The 16434-nt window shown below is 37.8% G+C and overlaps 1 protein-coding gene across 1 annotated transcript; it reads left to right on the top strand.

Moving 5' to 3' along the window:
* Nucleotides 1–893: 893 nt before the first annotated feature.
* Nucleotides 894–4414, top strand: LOC112190305 (zinc finger MYM-type protein 1-like). Its single transcript, XM_040513286.1, has 6 exons — nucleotides 894–1127; nucleotides 1208–1271; nucleotides 1459–1570; nucleotides 1973–3120; nucleotides 3223–3801; nucleotides 3993–4414. The coding sequence occupies exons 4-6, from the start codon at nucleotides 1986–1988 to the stop codon at nucleotides 4412–4414; spliced, it is 2136 nt and encodes a 711-aa protein (XP_040369220.1). The 5' UTR covers nucleotides 894–1127; nucleotides 1208–1271; nucleotides 1459–1570; nucleotides 1973–1985.
* Nucleotides 4415–16434: the final 12020 nt, after the last annotated feature.

Below are 16434 nucleotides of genomic sequence, written 5' to 3'. Positions count from 1 at the left end.
TCATATTGAGCTCCAATCACCCTTAGTCGACTCGTTTGGCTCATAAGAGACCTTAGAGATTCTTGGAGACTCAATCTTTTTGCCGAATTCCTCAGTAATTTCTGATTGCTCGGAACAATGCGGACATAACTAGCAGTTATAGAAGGTGTTAAACCCGACAGGTACATGTTTTAGGGTTTACATGAGATGGAATCAATGTTGAAAGAGAGGAAGGGCTAGTAATGAAGGATTTAGCATCCAATAATTCAACATTATTGCTTATTAACACCCAATCCCTATTGTTATTGAAGGCGAAGAATTTTCAGGTGAGAGTAAACTTTATACTCCCAATGCATGCTCCCTCATCATCAATGATCAAATAACTCGCCAAGGACGGATCATGTTGAATTTTTGGGATTAAAACCTGAGTTGTTCACTCTGCTGGTACCACGATAAATTAGTTGATAATCTGTTTAAGATACTTAAAATCTTGTACTCTCAACATCATCCAGCGATAATTTGTCATCATTTTCGATGAGAAAATTACTTCTTGCATACTTAACTTGTTAGTTGAGATGACTTCACTTGTTTTGAGTTTGGCATTTGTTGGCATGGCAGGTAACACCTATCTATGCAGCTTTCCGGGCACATGCAGCTTAAATGCATACCTTTGAAAACCCCGGAGATGATCTAAGTAACTAAACTCATCAGCAATGGCGGATCTACATAGTGCCTTGGGCGGGCTGGAGCCCGTCCGAAAATTTTGGGCCAAAAAAAAAATTAGATATATACTTAGTTTTTTTTTTTTTTATTAGGTATACGCTTAGGCACGCTTTACATCACTATTGAGTCGACCTCTCCACTTTGCGTCTTCGTATTCGATTCCTTCTCCAGCCTCCAGTCCGCCAGTCCTCCTCGGCTCCTCCTCTAAACTCTAGCAGAGCTCGGCTAGTCGGCTTCTCCACTTCAAGTCTCAGAGATCAAGAGTTCAAGACATCAATAGTTCAGTCTTCCTCCCCAAAGTGCTTCGATTCCTTCTCCAGTTCGTCGCCTCCAGTCCTCCTCCTCTAAACTCTAGCAGAGCTCGGCTTCTCCACTTCAAGTCTCAGAGATCAAGAGTTCAAGACATCAATTTCGTTTAATTGAATGTAAGATTTTGTTTAATTGAATCAATCCAATTTGGGGCAATTTCTAGGGTTAAGGATTGATGTGAAATTCAATTTCGTAGGTTGTATTGGATTGATGATTTCATGGATTGAAGAATGAAGGTTGTCTCTTGGTCTGGAAATCTGGTATGCAGCTCTGATTTCTCTCCGACTTCTTGGTTCTGCAATTTCTGGGTTCTGCACTTCTGCAGTTCTGGGTTTAATTGTTTAAATGTGATGTGGGTTTAATTGTTTAAATGCAAATATGAGTTTCTGTTGTGCAAATGTGCAATTGTTGTGGGTTAATTGATTATTTGATTTCAATACTTAACAGGTCAGTGCCTCAGTGGGTTTACTTAAAATTGTGCAATTGAGTTTCTGCAGCAAATATGGCATTCTGCTGTGCAAATGTGCAATTGAGTGATTTGAGTCTACTGCTTTCTGAGGTATTTTTTTCCTTTCTGTTCATTGTGCATTAGCAATTAAGGTGGATTTGGGTAGGTGGTTTTATTCATGATTGAATGGTGGAAAGAATAATAGTAATCAGCTACTGTTAGAGAAACATATATACTTGATCAGTTGATCGATTACTAAACAAGAAAGTAGGGACCAATTATATAGGTTGAGAATGAGAAATTTCTAGCTTTTGGTAAAAGAATTAGATGGATAGGGTTAAGCATCTTCTTTCTGCAATATGTAGGACTTGTTATTATTGATATTGGAAAACACATATACTGCTGGGTTATTATTAAACTCTCTTTCATATAATTTATATTGTGGTTTTTTATTTTTGTTAAATTAGTTATTATGAAAAGTAGTTAATTCAAAGTTAATTTCTTAATTTATAGGTGTTAGAGTAAAATGTCAAATCATGAGCCAAAAGCGAAGCGATCAAAATTCATTGACTCATGGTTTAAAAGAACAAATGTTGAGTCTTCAAGTTCAAATGTGGTTTCTGAACCTTCCATATCCTCTCCAAATATTGATGTTGAACCCCAACCTTCCATTCCTGAACCACAAAATAATATCAACGCTCTTGAACGTGATCCTGGATTACGTTGTGCCATATGGAAATATCCAGTCAATGAGCGTGATAGTATTCGAAAAACCTATGTTTTGTTGGGTCCATTTCAACCTGAGTTAGAATTTCCATTCACTGAACAAGGGAGTCAACAACGTAGATTTCAGTTTTCTTGGTTCAAGGACAATCCATGGCTTGAATATTCAATTGCTCTTGATAGGGCGTATTGCTTCCCTTGTTTTCTATTTGACACTGAAGATTCTCAGCATACAGCATTCACCGTTGATGGGTTTAAGGCTTGGAAGAGGGTTTGTGGTAGTGATAATGTGTTGATGAAGCATGTAGGAGGCCTTAATTCTCCCCATCATGCTGCAATGCAAAAATGGGATTTATTAAGAAATCCTACCAAACAAATTGAAACAATTTTTCAGTCAAAATCTAGTAAGGATATAGAGGACAATCGATTGAGGCTTAAGGCTTCAATAGAAAGTGTAAGATTGCTAGCTAATCAAGGAGCTGCTTTTAGAGGCCATGATGAAACTGAAAACTCATTGAATGCGGGATATTTTAGAGAAGTCATAAAATCTTTTTCAAGAATGAGTATTGAGGTTGAGAGAGTTGTTTTGGGAAATGCTCCCGGAAATGCCAAGTACATTAGTCCATCAATTCAAAAGCAACTTCTAAATATTCTTGGTAATAAAGCGAGGAACAAGATACGTGAAGAAGTTGGAGATTCCAAATATTGTATTCTTGTTGATGAAGCAGTAGATATATCTAGTAAGGAACAAATGGCCATTATTTTGAGGTTTGTTGATTGTCAAGGTATTATTCGAGAACGATTTTTTAAGATTGTGAGTGTTCCTAACACTACCTCACAAACTCTTAAAGATGAGATTTCTAAAGTACTTACTATGTACAATCTTCAAGTGAGAAATATGCGTGGTCAAGGATATGATGGTGCTAGCAATATGAGAGGTATTTATAATGGGTTACAAGCATTGTTTCTTGAAGAGTGTCCTTATGCTTATTATGTGCATTGTCTTGCTCACCGCTTGCAATTGTCATTGAATGCTACAGCTAAAGGGGTGCCGGAGATTTGGCAATTATTTTCAAGTTTAAGTTTAATTGTGAATTTTGTTGATTCTTCTGCTAAGCGTCATTCTGCATTAAAAGCTGTGAGAAAGGAAGAAATTGCAGATTTGGTAGCGTGTGGCCAACTTCAAATAGGTACTGGTGCTAATCAAGTTTGTACTTTGCAACGAGCTGCTGCTACACGTTGGAGCTCACATTTTCATTCAATTAAGAGTTTGATTGAATTGTTTAGTTCAACCAAAAAAACTCTTAATTATATGATTGAGCAAGGACCCAAGGAATTGCAAGGAGAAGCTGTGGCTGTTCTTAAAGCTATGATGTCTTTTGATTTTGTGTTCTGCTTGCTTCTAATGCACAAATTGATGAAAATTACTGAAGTTCTTTGTCAGACATTACAGCGAAAATCTCTTGACTTCGTACATGCTATGAAGTTTGTTGGACATACAAAATCATTTCTTCAAGAGATGAGAGAAGAAGGCTGGGATGACTTGGTAAGAAATGTTGAAACTTTTTGTGAGAAACATGATATTGATATTCCTGATATGAATGCTCGTTATAAGGATGGTACAGGTCGTCGTTGCCAACAAAGAGATTTCATTACAGTTGAGCATCATTACCATATAGATGTCTTCAATGCTTTAGTTGATTTTCAGTTGAGCGAGTTGAATAGAAGATTCTCAGACCAAACATCTGACTTCTTATACTTAGTTCAACCTTGGATCCTCGTGATAACTTCAGTAATTTTAAAACTGAAGGTGCATGCAATCTTGCAAAGAAGTATTATCCTGAAGATTTTATTGATAGTGAAATGTTTGCTCTAGAATTAGAGTGTGCATATTATGAGAAGGATATGCGTAGTGATCCAAAGTTCCAGAATTTGGAATCCATTTCTGATTTGTGCAGAATGTTGGTTCAATCAAGGAAGTCAGAATTTTTCCCTATGCTTTATAGATTGATTTGTCTAGTTTTGACTATTCCTGTTTCTCCGGCGACCACTGAAAGGGCATTTTCAGCTATGAACATCATTAAGAATAAACTTAGAAACAAGATGGAGGATGAGTTTCTTGGTGATTGTATGGTCCTTCACATTGAGAAAGAATATGCTGAATCTATTGACAATGAATCGGTGATCAAAGAGTTTGAAGCTTGTGGAACTCGTAGAGTTAGATTTAGTTAGTTTAGGTTCTTGTATTGCATTGCACGTTTATTTTGTTGTTGATTTTGTTTTTTTATTTTTGTATAGATATGCATTTGAGGGGTAAGGCTCACTACGTCCCCCCCTGACTAGATGTACATTTTTTTTTAATTTATAAAATTCTCTCGCACCGTCGAGATTCTCCATAATATATATATATATATATATATAAATTTTTTTTTTGTTTAAGAAATCCAGCCCGTCCAAGGTTCCAATCCTGGATCCGCCACTGCTCATCAGAGCAGCTATGTATGTCGGACGGAAGCCCCGGTTGAAAATAAGCGATGTTGAATTTGTCTGCTGGTACGTAATATTGTCCCGTTAGTACATAACTTCCTTGGTTTATATATATGCTTTGACATTGATTAATTATTTTGATATGGGTGCAAATTTGGGAAACCATTTCCAGGGCGAATACGTTGATGGTGAAGATCTTGGGCAGGTGGATTACTGCACCCATGTATTTCACTACAAGTGCGTCAGACAGTGGCTTTTGCTGAAGAACTGTTGCCCAGTCTGTTAGAGAGCAGCCTTGAAATTGAATCCCAATGCTCCTCTTAAAAAGAAATCCGATAGGATTTTTTGACAGTTCTGTATGTTTATCATGTTTTTGGGCCACTTTATTATCATCAATAAACTTGAATAACTTTCATAAAATCCAATTATCCATATGTTCATTACAGATTAATCTATAATGAACATATGGCCAATTGGTAAGGTTTGAAAAAAAAGTCGATTTTGGCTCTGCTAGGGTTTCTTGCTCTAGCCGTCCAATTGACACTACTAGCAAAACAATATGTCTCAACGGATTTTAATCAATGTATAATGTATCAAATACATACTGAAATCTGTGTGTAGAAGCCATTAGCCACAGTAAACTCACGGAATAATAATCGGTTGTCTTCGGAGGGGGCACTAATGCTCTATTCACACTGTTTTTAAAGTCTGTGTGAAATTTGTTAGCGGGACCCACCTCCATATTATCTCTCCCCAAACACTGCATTTCTATCAAATCAACTAATAATGTTATACTATTAAAAAATTGATCTGTGTGATTGGGCGTTATATTGTTATTATATTATTTGTAGTATTTTTAGCCTTTCTCTTTTTCCTAAATTTACTGGATAATATTTCTTTTATGAGTTTCATTCTGGAATTCCAGATCTGGGTTCATCAGTTCCTACATCGATCTTCTGTTTGTTCATCAAAGTCTCACATCTGGTTGGAAGATGTTCAAAGTTTAATTCTCAGATTCCGATGGATATTGTAACTGGCCATCACTATAAATCGTTAATCAACAAAGCAAAAATATTTGATATGAACAAAAATTGAACCTAGGACTAAGGACAAAAAAATCTTCAAGTTAGAGAAGTCTTACATCAGTCAATAGAACTCATCCCCAGGCAGCATAAATCTGTTTCATATGTACATAGAGGTTAGTAAATCAAGGGAACTTTGCTAGGAAAGAACAAAGAGTTGAATCCTGAAGAGAAAAAAGAAGACTCATTTTAGAAATATTACCCAAATCGTAGACCGTTCTCATATAGATTCGCTAGCTACGTGAACTTCTGGAAGAGAAGAAGATGATTTGATGGTGGGCGAATCTTTGAAGACATAATACCAAAGAGTTCAAGAGAGAATAAAGAAATTCAGGCAAGTATGGATTTATTTGACATGTGCAGGGGCACTTTTGATCAAGGTTGTACGGCAGTTAAATCACCATGACCGAGCCCAAAATCTTGTCCCCTTTGTCAGAGTTAGCGAAGACTAGGCCCAACAAACTTTGAAGGACCTGAGAATCCTAGGAAGCTTGTTATTGTGTTCTTCCCGACAGATCTTTGCATATTCATGGCAGTGAATTGAACATTCTAAAAGAGGTTTGGTAAGATGCGTGTGGCGTGGGAGCTAGAAAAGCCTGAGTTTCAGAAGAAGAGATCCCAGTAGTGTTGTATACTGGTTGAGGTATATGAGATAAGGAGTTTGGACAGAAGATGAGTTGGAAAGGATGGAAAACTATGGATGGATTTGGGAGAAAGGAAGCATGGGAGAAGAAGAGTGCTAGAGAGCTTGCTAGCATCCTCCACTCTGTCCCTTTTTGGTTAATAACAGTATCTATTTTATATGCAATTCTAGCAACTAAAGAAATCTCGGTGGAAGATCTCTACTGCTGTGTAAAGAGATTGCTTGGGTTAAATGCATGTATTGGATTTTGTAATGCCTCTTGGTCTGTCAGGTTTTGTCTAAAGAAGATTGTGGAATAGGTTTGGTAGATTTTCTGCCATGATTTAGGTAGGATTTGCTGCTGTAATTGAGTCCCCGCTGTTACACATGTAAGAGTAAAATCAATGTTGTGTAAAAGAATGCTACATTTGAGAGGAAATCACTATTTGTGTAAAAAGATGCTGGTTGTTTGGTTTGAAAGAGAGTTGTTATTATGATAAATAAGGCTTGTCAATTTGAGATATCTCTTCTTCATTTACCTGTATTAAGAGTTAGGCCATTGGGCTTGAATTTTGGTCCCAAGACCAAAATTACTAACGAGCCTAAAACTAATAACATGCCTCATGCAATTCTGTTACCTTCCACACCACACCCATTCTTATAATCCCCAAGTGTGTGAATGTGGCTTGGATCCACGTGTGTGATTCGTCTTTCTTTTTTATTAGGTTGCATGCAATATGAATTGGGCCTACTAGCTGGATTTTTGGACATCAACAACATGTTTATGTTATTTTGTAATTCAACAACAAATTTATATGGTTTTACCGTATCTTTTAGTTTTGAAATAAACACACATGTCCGTGCAGAAACCTAAAGACAAACATATGTGTCAATTGTTTTACACATTTCTCGATACAACTGTTTATCAAAATTATCACACACGGATATTAATAGGAAGGGGGAGTGCTATATACACACTCTATCGAGTGTGGCTCACACTCAGCCATGTGGCAGTTTTTAAATTGATAAAGGATTAAAAGTAGCAAACACATTCTCTCTCCTCTTGTGCATATTTTATATGCATGTTTTACCCTCCATTACCATTGTTTACATTATGTCCTCTAAAAGCTCCATTGGTGTGATTATTCAACAACCGCAGCCACCACTAGCAGGCACTGGCGCCGCCGTCTCAAATCCAACAGACCTCACTTCGAGCGCCTTTGCCTCCTCTGCAAAGCCCAAGCTTTGAGATCACTCGAACATCCAGCGCTCTATCGCTTCTTCATCTTGACAGTGACGGAGGAGGTATGGGAGGCTACAACCACCTTTGTCGAAAGTGATGGTAACAACTATAATCGGGGCAACGAATTGGCAAAAGGCTAAAACATGAGTTGAACTGCATGACCAACCAGCAGAAGAATCCCAAAATCCCCAAAAATTCAAAATTAAGGTTTCTTTCCCCAAATTGAAAACCCAAATTTGAAGTGCAACCAGAAAATGTGGTGAAAGAGAAGTGTAAGTTCCCTCTTAATCCATGATCAATTTATCTACAAAGTTGTTATCTTTCTCCAAAAAATCGAAAGTAGAGATTGAAATTGATGTGGCAATCCTAAACCCAATGCCCATCTGCACCTTCTTCTTATGTGCTTCATTCCTTATACCTAATTAAGCTTATCATTTTGTCTCTATGTATCAATCAAAGAGCAGTTTTGCATTCACGTACTCTCTTAAAGTATTAAGCTCTATAATTTGGCCTAGAAAGGCATCAATGAAAATCTGAATTTTGATTCAACTTTCTCTTTATTTTCTTTTTCTGCTCTGATCCTTGTCAATTGAATTATTCAGTTTTTGAATTTCGATCGATGTTCTAATTGGATTAAATTATGATTAAATTGGTTGAGTTTATAGGTGAGAAGAAGCTTGCGAAGGTGATAGCAGACAAGTGGAAGGAGGGTGCCAGTAACACCACCGAAGGCGGTGGTGAGTGGTGGATGTGGTTGATAAACGAAGAGATGAATAGAGTTCAGTGAGAAATGTAACCAGTGGCAATAGAGGGTAAAACGGGTATAGAAAATATGCAAAAGAGGAGAGAGAATGTGTTTGCTGCTTTTAATCCTTTATCAAATTAAAAACTGCCACATGGCTGAGTGTGTTAATAGCATTCCTCTAACCCAATAAAGCTTATTTCACATTGAATTCAGTGTAAATCTATAATACACACAGTTTCTCAGTGTAAATAGACAATTGACACGGATCATCTATGTTATAACTCTTCACACAGAAATTATAAAATCTGTGTCAGCGTAATCCGTATGAAATACTTATTTTGCTAGTAGTGTGATAGAGTTCGATAAGAAGATGGTGGCGGTGGCTCCTTCAGCACTGTCAGAAGAGGCCGTTGTGAGCCTGATTGATGGAGAGGATGCTATCCACGATTCTTTTTTCTATCTCTGTGGCCGACTTCTGTCCAAGAAAGCGGTAGTGATTTTGTCGTTCTCAGCGGCGATCTCCAATGTTTTGGGATTGAAGGAGAGAGTTTTGATCTGGCAGGAGGAGGAGGACATCTTTGTCTTCCAATTTAAGGAGATGGAGATGAAGAATCGGGTGTTTCTGCTAGTTTCTTCGGTGTAGCCTGGCAGAATGTTGTACCCATTAGCGGATAGGAAGATGACTCCATGACCTTGTCAAAGAAAATACACAGCTTTAGAGGTATAAACTGAGCCGGTCAGTTTATGCCTCTCTGATGCTTAAGTAAGGTTATGCATGTAATTTGACAAGGTAATGATAAGAGGAAGAATTTATTACCCTTGTGAAGGTGGTTGAGCTTTGTTTATATACTCTCAGCAAGGGAAGGATTTTTCCATATCTTCGATGTGGGATGCAGTTCCCCTATTGCCAGGTTCTGATAAGCAGTTATGATGCATACTTTGGAGAGCCCTGTCGGGCTAGGCGTTGCTCTGAATCTCCCAAGGTGCCGCCCATTGTGGGCACCACCTGGCTAGGTACTGGTTTAGGCCTCGAACCTGGCATTTTGGTGGCCTATGAGGTCTGATACTAGTATGAAAACCTTGTGATAGTCTGAAGTATGCGCTGGTATGTACATGGGTACTTTCTAGGGTCCTTGGTTCTACAACAACTCCATGTTGTTGCTGGCGAACTATGATGGAGTCTGCCCTCGATATGGCGCCGCTGCATCTTCTTGAGGCGTTGGTGGTTGTGAAAGGGTTACTGATTGCGATGCCAAATGAGAAAGCTCTAACCCTAATCGAGCAGGCATTAGGGGACTTTGTTCAAGTTGACTAGGGGGCAGTGCTGAGAAAGGATCCCGTCCAGAAAATCCGTATAATTCAGGATGTTCACCTGAGGATTTGGGTGAGGCGGAGGTTTGATTAATCACTGGTTGTTTTGGTAATGGTAGAGCTGCAATATGAGAAGTGCCATGGGCTCTATGCAGCTTGTGGTCTGTTCAGCCACGGAGGTGGTCCTTAATTGTGACCGGAGGCTGGAGGCGTTATAACGCCCCAAGCTGCACCTCACCAGCTTAAGCACATCACAGTGCCGCGAGTCTTTAAAATATAAACCGAACGCTCGATTTACATTCTAGAGAACCACTAGGCATTTTGTTTGAAATTTGTTTTGTACAAACACAGCGGAAGCTACAAATATTTTTGAGGTGAAAATCCTTGTAATTCAATTTGTTCTTCTAGACTTGAAATGAATGCTCACTCGGGAGGTACAAAATTTAAGGAATAAGAATTTAACTAGGTTCGACACAAGAATAGTTTCATACAAGTTCCAGGATACAAAGTTCGAGAAATAGATATCAGAATAAAGTCCAGAAGACGGTTTACCGAACTTGTTCCGCACACCCAGCTCCGTCCTCTATTGTCCCGTCACCAGTACACAATACCTTCATTCACACTATTGTGTGGTGAGCTTTCGTCCTCGCTGCTCAACAGGAACTCTACCTCAACTAGAATTAAAACCAATAAATAAATTTTTGGGCTGCTCAGCATAAAAACATATAGAAAACATACTTAAACCAAATATTTAAAGGAACGACAAACTTTATAATATTTTTTAATTTAAAAACCGATGCATGATGGTTAAATAAATACGCGTCAAATCCAAGTATTACCTGATGGCCGATCCCATAGACCCACTACACAACCTTACCTCAAATTAGTTTATAACCAGGTAAGCGTAGCGAGAGCGTCCGCTACCTAGCTACACACATGGATTTTGGTAATTTTCCGACACTTCTAATGTCAAAGGCGACTCCTCGTGTCTAATCATTAGGCTCATATATCGGGTATGTTACGATCTTTTAAAACCTCTCTTAATCATGTAACATCAAAGACAGTGAAAGATAAAGAACAACTAATTAGTGGAGATCAGAAGCTTTGTTAGGCTTTGTATGAAGATACAACAGTTATAATTTCAAGTTTTATATGATGTAACGTGGAGCATGTTAACATCATTAATTTGAGGATTAGCCCGCCAAAATCAATTGTGACAATCGGTTGAGAGGTTCAAACTCGATTGATATATAGTGCTACAATTCGTCATGTATTTTGTACACCCAAAATAATCGTCATTTGTTGGCACAGCGCAGGTGTGAAATACCTACTCATTTGTTGCAAAGATGCATAGAAATGAAAGATCGAGGTATGGTTACGAAATATTTATTGAAGCAGTAGTTTTGGCTCATCTGAAATGCCAGAAATACCATTCCATATCCACAACAGGAGCCCCAGTGGAAGATGAACGATGCTGCGATGTTTGTTTGGTAAGCATATTTTGTTCCTTTAGTTTGTTAATCAATTTTACTTTTTCCTACCAATTTTGAAAGCCATATATATTTGCAGGATAAATTTGCTGAAGGAGATAATCTAGGGACTTTTGCAGACATGAATTTCACTCTGAGTGCATAAAAAAGTGGCTTGTGCAGAAGAACTTGTGCCCCATTTGCAAAGAAACAGCCTTGGAGATTGATTTTCATGATCCCCTTAAGAAGAAAATATCTGTTCAATAAAATGTTTGAAGTGTTAGAGTTTTTTTTGTTGGAGGTTTAACTTTCCCTCCTTGTTGTTTCATCCCTAGGTTGGGCTTGTACTTTGGGCTTTTGGTTCTGGGTTCGGCTATCTCCCACCCTTTTAAAAAATAAAACTGTATCATGTAACCTAGACTATGCTATTGCTGACTGCTGAGCATATTATAATGAGGAATTATAACAAAACCTCCAATCAGTTCAACATTTCCGTTGATATTTCAAGTAGCAAGCTTTTCCAAATGTTTAAATAGTTTCTGATAAAGAATCCCATGTCATCTACATATCCCAACCAAATTACGCTCTCTTCTCTAATGCCACTAACAATGGCTCATATAGCTGTGGTTCGGGTTTTTGGGTTTAGAGAGCACCAAGTGCAGAAGACAACAAGGTGAGAAGGTCCAGACCTGGTCTACTTCTCTATGCAATTAGACCAAGTCAAATAGGCCCAGTCTGGACCGTCTCACCTTGTTGTCCAAGGCCGGTCCTGAGGTTCTTGATGCTCAGGGCGAATTTTTTTTTCTGATGTCCAAGGTCGGTCTGGAGAATTTTTTTATGATGATTCTGAGATTAATTTGGCTCCGTAAAGTTACGAATTAACAAGTTTTTAGAATAATTATTAGAACCACAAAAAAAGAAATATAACTTCTACTATTCATAATTTCAAAATTGAAGAACACCCAATACCTATTTTGATATATACTTCAACCTGCATCATGGAATGTCAAAAAATTTGTCTAATCACCTTAGAAGAACTAAAAAAATAGAGAGGAGAAAGATTGGGAGATGAAAAACATACAGGAGAAAGACTGGAGGGACAAGTGATGAAAATGAATTGAGGGATTGAATAACCATTGAAACCCCAAATTTAAAGAGAAATTCATTTGATTTCAATATTTTGGAGAGAGTGAGAGACTCTATTATAATGGTGCTTGACTTTTTGCAGTTCTGGATGACTTGAATAGTAGAAGAATGAGAAGAAGAAGAAAACACACAATTATTGCATCTAAAATTCTAAAAAAAAAAAAAATTAATATTCTGCAGCATATATTATTGAAAATTATAATATAATATGTGGTGCCCCACCTTCCCTTGGGCCCTGGACTGTCGCCAAGGCTGCCCTTGGGCAAGGTCGGGCATGTTGTTGTCTTCTGCACTTGGTGCTTTCTATACCAAAAAACGGGAACCACATTATATGCAACCAAGGATATGTTTTGCTATTGAAATGACAAAACAGGACATGACCATCCTCAGGAGATTGATACCACTGTGAGTGTTCCAAGTTGAAGATTGGTTCATGAGAGAACTGATCCGGCCATGTTAAGGGCAGTGCAACATCGAGTAGCTTTCTACTCATACACGGGTTTCCATTTGAGACGTCAACTGCCAACATGATGTTCGTTTGTTTATTGAACATGATGATTTTGTAGGCTTCACCTGCTAAGATGCATATGCATTTCGCCTGCAAAGATGCATATGCATAAGCTGTGATAATTTTTCTTTTTCCTTTATTTTCTAATCAAAGGAGGAGTGTCGTCGAGTTTGAGACTTCTACCAACATTTTGCTAAAGAAATAACATAGAGACCAACAGAGTGATTTTGAAATATAAGGATATATATATTCATGAAAAGTCTACGGTACATTAATGTATCAATACATCAAGTAGATTAGTTTTGATACAGAGATAGACTGACTTCATGCATAAATAGACTAACTTGATTTGATCTCAAATTAGTCTACCACTATATCGAGGAGGTCTACCTTTGTATTAAACTAGCATATTTGATGTATCGGTATATTAATATACTGCATATAATCAAGTGAAATTTTACTTTCACCAAACATGCTTTTTTGAGCTGATCGGTTTGGCGGTGGAGAGTTTTTTCTTCAAGGAACTATCTAAGGCTTGAGGCAAAGAAAATAATAGTACAAATAGAAGTTTGATACAAGGTGTTAGGATTTATTCTCTTGGTCGACCACTGGAGTTACAAATTGTCACATGCGTTAGTGGGGAGGATTAAGTACATAGAAGAGATGCATGGAATTTAATGGGAGAAGTAGTGAAAGAATGGAGAGTTTTCGGTACAAGGTGTGAAGATATACACACCACTGAGATTGGACAGTTTTGAGTGATAAATAACGAACCCCACATATGGACCTCTAAGATTGCATAGTTGGTGTATGTGAACTTGCACCGCAGTATATATATATATATATATATATATATATATATATATATATATATATATATATGAATTTTCAGCCAAAGAAATGGAGAATATGCATCCTTTTATAACAGAGAAAAACCCTAGTTTCCCGATCTAGCATTAGGCATATGCTTCAAATATTTGTAGCATCTATGAAGAATATGTTGGCATTTTGAATCTTTCTAAGAACGTAGTTTAAATATATTAGTGTTAATTTTTTGAGGTAGCATTCCGCATATGCTTCGAATATCCGTAGCATCTATGAAGAATATGCCAGCATTTAAAATTTTCCTAAGAATGTTTTTTTTTTTTTTTCAATAAAGGGCTTGTACCGCTACCCTCAAGCCTTGATTGATGAAACTGCCGAATACAAGAGGGGAGGGACATTGAGCCTAAACCCCTTATTACAATAATAATCGAGAGCACGTCCCAAAATAATATCAGGAGTCTCTATAGAATTCATGTATTCTAACAAGCACAAATTAACAAAAATTGCTCTATTAGCTACTCCATTTGCTTTGACATCGCGGTGACATAACGGAAAGATAACTCGATTATAATCACGAAGCATAATTACCATAATCTCAGCTTTCCTACTATGTTGCCGCTGGAGAATAAATTCAACGACACTTCGTTTCATTCTACCACTAGGAGGTTGCTCTCATTTAACAATGGCACGCCGCCTCACTAGGCCAGACAAGGCACATTGAGTGCATAGACCGAGACAAAGCTCACTTAGCCCTACTAACCAACTGCAGGAATTTATTAAAAGCAAAGTGCCACTAATTATTGGATAGAAAAAATAAAATAAAACCAGAAAATAAAAAAGGACCAAGCTAGGTCCATTGAATGGTTCTAAGCCCATGGACCACACCCAATCCCAATTACTACCACAGACAGCAAGAGGAGCACACCATCCCACATTCCAGGGCCAAAGGTGTCCCTGCAACCCTGCTACCACCCCCACCGCCGCCATCACACTACCGCTACCTGCTCGCCAGCCAAAGCCGCAACCCACCTCCAACTTCGCCTCCCCAAAACCACACCATACCAGCTTTGGAGCGATCAGATCCAAGTATGCAACAACCATGGTCAACACCCACCTGAACTCATCAACCCCGCAACCAAATTCCATCCCAATCTCCAACCCGTTGAAGATCCTTCAAACCTCCAATCCCGCCATCCAAATCGCAAACCACACCACCATGATTGGAGGCTTTCAGCTGTACATGGATGTGGACCTGCGAAATTAGATTGAACCAACCGCTGGCTGCCGGATCCTGTTTTCCTGTGAACTAGCACGATGTGTCGACCACCACCATCCGATGAGAAATCGAAGCCAAAGCCCACCATGAGGAACCCATGATCCCAAGAAGCGAAAAGACCCGTCCGGCTGCCCTCGCCACACCCAGACAAGGCCAGAAGCCCACACCAACGCAGGAGGAGCAGTCGGACGAGAAGAGAAATCGACGTCTGGAAAAACCTTGTTTTGGTGGAGCGCGTTCTTTTTTGTAATTTATAATGAAAATTGCAAGAATGTATTTTAAATTCATTTAAAAGTGTTAATTTTTTGAGATAGCATTTCTTATATGTTTCGAATATTTGTATTGCTTATTTAGAATATGGCGGCATTTTGAACCTTTCTAAGAGCGCATTTAAATTTTTTGTAAGCGGTAGGTCATCGTGCTATGTTCCTTATATGCCTCAAATATTCACAATGTTCATGTAAAATATAGGAATTTTCTTAGGTACCCGAGTGTTTGACATACACTAATTTTGTTAAATATTTTGGACCATTAGATTAGTAATATATCCAATGGTCCAAAATATTTAAAATATGGTAACCTGGTTTAACCCTTAGCCAAGTGATTATCAATTGACAATTATGTTTTGGGTGATTCTAGTTGGACCTCCAAATTTAATATTTGGACCTCCAACTTTTTTCAATTATTAATAAACTTTGTCAACTTATATGAAAAGGCAAATAAGGACAAAAAGAGAAAAATGAAAAAATAAATAAATACTCTTCTTATCTCCTCCAATCAAATATAACATTCAATTAAATTATTTTTTTTTCTTTTCAAAATTTCTTTATATTGCCTATGTAGTTTTACAATTTACCCAAAATAATTAAGTGAAAATAATAATTTCTATACATGGCCCATCATTTAATACAAAAATAAATTCAAAACAATCTGATTTGGAATTTTTTAAAAGTAAATTAATTGAATATTATGATATAGTTATTACTCGATCTTCTAACCCAAAAACCCTTGAAATCCTTCTTTTAGCAAATTCAAAGAGATTAACAACATATCAAGATCGAGAACTAACCATCTGATTAATTTTTGCGGAAGAGAGACTTACTCATAAGAGAGTAATATAATGTGATTTTGATTCATTCTTCTTCTCTCCTTATTTTTACCAAAATGTCCTTGAACATGATATATAACAATTTGTTAATTTTTTAATATTTTAGAGTCATTTCTGTCAAATTTTTTAGTTTTGGCTAACAAAATCTCTCTCTTAATAATAGTATAGATCTGTCAAATTGTTATATCTCATGCGCACTATTAGTGTGGACCATGGCACTATTATATCTCATGCGCATCTCCTCCACCTTCCAAATCCATACCCATGAAACTTAACCCCACTTCTAATCCCAGCCCCATCCCCACCACCGATCACCACCACAATCCCTACGCCCAACTCCGGATCCACCACATCTGCATCAGTCAGCCCAACAGTTCTCACTCCTTACCTGGCCTTCAACCTCGCCTTCTCCATCACTGGAAACTGATTC

Source organism: Rosa chinensis, chromosome 2 (assembly GCF_002994745.2).
Source record: "Rosa chinensis cultivar Old Blush chromosome 2, RchiOBHm-V2, whole genome shotgun sequence".
In the NCBI taxonomy this organism is placed as follows: Eukaryota; Viridiplantae; Streptophyta; class Magnoliopsida; order Rosales; family Rosaceae; genus Rosa; species Rosa chinensis.
This window is presented reverse-complemented; position numbering and strand designations above follow the sequence as displayed.